Source organism: Lissotriton vulgaris, chromosome 8 (assembly GCF_964263255.1).
Source record: "Lissotriton vulgaris chromosome 8, aLisVul1.2, whole genome shotgun sequence".
NCBI classification, from domain to species: domain Eukaryota; kingdom Metazoa; phylum Chordata; class Amphibia; order Caudata; family Salamandridae; genus Lissotriton; species Lissotriton vulgaris.
The window spans coordinates 69,434,030-69,439,441 of NC_141696.1; the positions used below are offsets into that span (position 1 = coordinate 69,434,030).

At 44.1% G+C, this 5,412-nt stretch overlaps 1 protein-coding gene across 1 annotated transcript; it reads right to left on the reverse strand.

Moving 5' to 3' along the window:
- Positions 1-2,213: 2,213 nt before the first annotated feature.
- LOC147693415 (olfactory receptor 56A4-like) lies at positions 2,214-3,170 on the reverse strand. Its single transcript, XM_086935976.1, has one exon. The coding sequence runs from the start codon at positions 3,168-3,170 to the stop codon at positions 2,214-2,216; it is 957 nt and encodes a 318-aa protein (XP_086792102.1).
- Positions 3,171-5,412: the final 2,242 nt, after the last annotated feature.

Sequence of the window (5,412 nt, forward strand, 5' to 3'; positions counted from 1 at the left end):
AGGGTCGGCGCCAGCACACATCCCTGTCTCACCCCTCTGCCCACGGGGAATCTATCGGTCAGCTCCCCCGACCTCCCACACCTCACCTGGGCATAATTATTGTGATGCAGCCTCTGCAGGATCAATAGGATATCTGGGGGAACGCCCATCCCTGCTAGGATGACCCATAGTTTACCCCTGGGTACCCATGCCTATACAGTTTTCGTAAACATATTGGAACATAGGAGCAGTGCATGAATCTCAACTTAATATTAATATTCAACAGTGTAATTTGGTCAAGGCTCTGCCAAGTACTATGAGAAATGGGGATAGAGGAACCACTTGTACACCACTTGGCATCCATGCACCTGAAAACAAAGGCCAGAGGGAGGGTTACCCAAAGTGGAGATCTTACAAGAGAGACTCATATTAAACAAGAGTTGCAGAAGGGATGCGTGGTTGCTCCTTTGCAGTTCATCATGATTTCTAACAAACTTGGCTCTTATCTAACATTATGCACAACAGATGTTCCCATGGTCTATGGCATCTCCTACCCTGTTTTGTTATATGCAGATGATGAAGTCTTACTGATACATATTCCAAGAGCCCTGAGACTATTAATCAAATCATTTCTAGATTTTATGGGTACCCATGACTTGTTGACAAACTTTTCAAGATCTTTTGTTATGGCTTGTGGCCCAAAGAGTATCTCAGTCTCAAGTATTATGGTTGGACCAAACCGCCTTTATAGCAGAAGCACCTTCTCTTACTTGGGGATGGTTTTTAGCTCCAATGGTTCATGGATATCTAACATATTTGAGCGGACAACGAAGATATACAAAATGATTGGTTCACATTTTAGCTTACCCTCCTCTCCAGTGGGTCGAGCGTTCGCTCCCATGTTACAAATTTACTCAAGGCAATGAACCGTTTGCCACCTATTGGTCGGGAGTCTGGGGTATCAGGGACTCATCAGCTCTCCAAACAGAAAAAAAAAAAAACTTCTATCAAAAGCTTTTATCTGTACCTCTTTCCACATCACATTTCATTTCCCACAGCAAATTGTGACTAAGCTACATATGAGACTGAGTTCAAACCCCCCTCACCCCCCTTGCAAAGGCTTGTGACAAAGGTCTTGACATTCCATAATTAGCATTTGTAAAAAAATCTTTTGCTGCCCTTGGTCTTCCTCAAACCTTCACCAACAACGAAATGTGTGTAACATTGAGCAGGAAGCAAGTCTAATCTTCACTGCTAATTCACAGAAAAGGTTAAGCACAGAATTACCAAAAACCTCCAGACCGATTTATAATCACGATAATACCCTCAGCAATTACTGGGAAAGAAATACGAGAATGCTCTTTATTGTTCCATTTTGGGGCAGATACAATAACATACCTACTTTGCTTTCCATCCGGTTTTCAGCACACTTTAGAATCACTTGTTTGTCTATGTCATAATATTTGTAAACAGTCAATGCCACATTTTACTTTTTGTCTTTTTTATCAGACATATGCTAAGATGTTTTTAATGCCTTTTATTAAATCCAGGAATGTGACGCATAGTATCCAGTCACTCCTCTTTCTGACATAACTTCATTCTTTTTTTTAAGGATTGTCATAGGCTACAGACACTCAATGCATTTTGATTAAGTTGCTTTTATCATTTGCAAGGATAAAAGCTCAGAACAATGCACTGTGATAATATTTTGAATCACTTTAGGTAGGCCTCTATTCAGAAGTTATTTTTAGGTTGCATATGATTATTATAACTGCAAATGTATGAGTAAGGTTGTGACTGTCTTTTTTGATTTTCAGATGCCTGTTTGGTTTATTCTGAACTTTTATGGTTTTACGGCAGCCAAATAAAGATGATTTGATTTATTAATTGACTACTTCAAGCAATATAATTACGTCATGAACAATAACATAATTTTGTAGTAAAGGGGGAATAACAGTGACTCCAATGTATACGGTCTGTTAGTGTGGAAGAGACAGGAAAACTGCAACATCCGGCTTTTGCGTCTTGAACATGTTACCAATACATTGTTTCAGTCTTTTGTATAGTCACGGTTGTGAGGCGCCAGCTACTCCACAGGGGGTTTCACGTGCCTTGTAGTGTGAAGCATCTACATACCGCCAAAGGGACAAAATGAAAGACGTAGCTGATCAAGTTGACAAATGTGTCCATTTCTTTATGAAACAGTACACTCCAGGGTACCTGTCAAGGGCGCTTTAGCAGTTAGCACCTCCAAAGTGCTTCGTCATCAGATTTCGGAGAGCCTGGTAGATTTCTCGTGTCCTGATACCATATACAATCGGATTCAAAGCGGTTGGGGCCAGGTACCGCAGGACAGCCAGCATGACGTGGACATGGCGAGGGATGAACTTGCCAGCCCTGTTTGATACAGTTGTGATTGTTAGGATGCTGTAAATAAAACCCACCACCATCAGGTGTGCGCTGCAGGTGCCGAAGGCCTTTAGAGAAGCTTCCCGCGAGCCGAGTCGCAGCACAGCTCTGATGATCTTGGAATAGGAGAAGACCAGAGCTAGTGTGAGGGTGCTCACCACAAAGATGAGCACCGCCAAGGAGTAGAAGTTGTTAGCAGCAGTTGGACTACAGGCGATCTCTGCCAAAGCAATGTTCTCACAGAAGCAGTGTGGCACCGCACGGCGCTCACAGTAGCGCAGCCTCGCCACCAGAAATGGGTATGGCAAGTAAATGGCAGTGCAATAGGCAAGCATCGCTGCCGCAGTCTGTACACCTCTTCTGTCAGTGATGATGGTGGTGTAACGCAGGGGGTTGCAGATTGCAATGTAGCGATCATATCCCAAGATCAGGAAGATGGACGCTTCCATGCCCTGGCCGAAATAAATGAAATACATCTGGCTGAAGCAAGCGACTGGGGTGATGATGCTTGCGCCAAACCAGAGAACGGCCAATGTTCTGGGTCCAATAGACACACTCAGAAGCAAGTCCACTTTGGCGAGCAGGGAGAGGAAGTGGTACATCGGCTGGTGGAGAGTTGGAGTTGCGTAAATGGTAAACAGTAGCGCAGTGTTAGCCATGAGAGAGATGAGGAAGAGAAAAGCAAGAGGGATGGAAAGCCAGTGCTGCCAGCTGCCCAGCCCTGCAAAACAGATCAGCTCAAACCCAAAGGCTTCGGAGAAGCTGCTGTTGTTGAGGGCCATGACGAAGATGGTTCAACGAAGTCCAACCTAAAAACACAGAACGGAGATGCTTAGAGCATTCACTGACACAAAGAGCAAAGCTATCTAAAGAAACTAGTCATAAAGATACGTTATTTACTGCTGGTCTATTTGCCTCCATAAGTCACAATAATGCTAAAAGACTGCAATTTTATATGGATGACTGACGAGTCCTCATCCCGCAATCCGCCTACAATCAGTCACATTCAGGAAAACTCTGAACGCTCTCAGCCATGTGCTGTGCTCTCTCAGTGGTGAAGTACATCAACACCTATTTCCTGTATGCTGTGTTCAAACCCACATACAACCTCAGCCATGCTCTCCACAACAGGAGCCGCAGCAGGGCTCAACTTCTAAAAATAGAAGTGGGGGGACTCACCAAGTTATGCAGAATAGGTGTGACATCAATGCACATGACATCACAAGAAGTGACATTACAGCGTGTGACATCGCATCTGGTATCACAGGAAGTGGAATCGCACCCCATGACCTCACAGGAAGTGCATCAGATCTTAAGACCTCGCATATGTTTAGCAAGTCTATCTTGAGTAGTTTTTAGCACATTACACTAATTAAAAAATTAGATTTTGCATTTGAGTTGTGTCAAAATATTGAGGCCACCCGACGCAAAATCTGTGCCTCAAATTTCTTTTTTTCAAAACATGCCACAAAGAAATTGGCAACAAGGAAAACTAAAGCAGTACATCTGTTCTGCGTAATTGGTTGCAATGTTGGCATTTTAAAATATCCTGAGGCACCTGCTGCAGAGATCTTTGTGCGCCAACTAAATCTCAGGGAACAATAATACTGATAAATAACTCTGGAGGATAATGTATTTGCTGGAGAGATCTGTGTTTTGCCTAGTCCTAGTTTTGAATCAAAGTAGCATAATATTGTGTATGTCTTCTGGACAGCACAGTATGTAACCCGAAGATTACAGATGTTTATTTTATGTAAATGGGTAAGTTGGTTACTGCTTTTAACTCCTTGGCTGCGGCCGGAATTCTGCGCCTGTGCGGGTCATTCCGATCGTGGGCGTTGTCACGACGGCTCCCGGCCGTCATCAGCACACGCCCACCGTAACTCATGACGACCGGGAGCTGTCACCAGCACAGAAGGGGTTAAGACAGAGATCCTTTTGTTACTTGCAGTTCATAAATTGTCATTCTTCTAATGTAGCACAGTGAGCTATGAAAGACATGTGGCTCCTACTCCTTGTAACCATCACTGTCTTATGTAAAGCACCATTTATATTGATGTACGTACATAAGATTTTTGTCAATTTATAATCTGTACATGTGATGTAAAGTTCTCTTTGTGTGCAATGTATAGTGCTCTGATATCCTGCATTGGAATGAGTACTGGCACTAGTCAACACAATGCTGCAGGGTGTCAGAGAAATGTACTTCACACGTACTCAAATACTAATTTAAATATCACTTTTTTGTTTTACTTTTTTTATAGTGCTTTTTAATACTGCAGTGCAGTGTATGCATATCTCTTATATACAGGGACTGAACAAAGTCAAAAGCATTTAACTCTTAAGTACCTGTGAAGTGATAAGATGTGAGCCTTTGTTTGCCCTCCATTGCATCTAGGTGTGAGGCTCCCAGCCAGAATACTCCAACAAAAAGAGGCTTAATGGCCCCTTGACATCAACCTTTGCTATGGGTCCAGCTGGAATCTGATAAGCCCCTTTGCCCCCCTACATGTTGCTGCCCGGAACAAAACAAAGTGCAGGGCTTCTGTCCCGGTGTCAGAAAATTAAACCAGGGTGAAATAGGAAAGGAATGTGCCACCCTGCTGAAATTGGCAGCAGGGTAAGCGCGTCTACCCTCTGAAAATAGTGGTAGATGGCATCTATGCTTCATTGAGCCCTGAGCCATCCCCTGCATCACTTCCACTACAGTATGTGCACACTCAGTCTCACTGCACAGTCTTTGCCATGGACTGTGCTCTCTCAGTGGTGGCCTAGACGGACACCTATGTCCTGTATGCCGTTACCAAACCCTTGTACAACTTCAGCCATGATCCCCTCAACAGCAGGCACACCCTGATTCAATGCCACAACAGTCTGTGCACACCCAGGCACACCGTGCATCACTTCCACAACAGTCTGTGCACACTTAGCCACACTGTGCATCACTTCCACCACAGTCTGTGCACGCTCAGGCACACCGTGCATCACTTCCACCACAGTCTGTGCATGCTCAGGCACACCGTG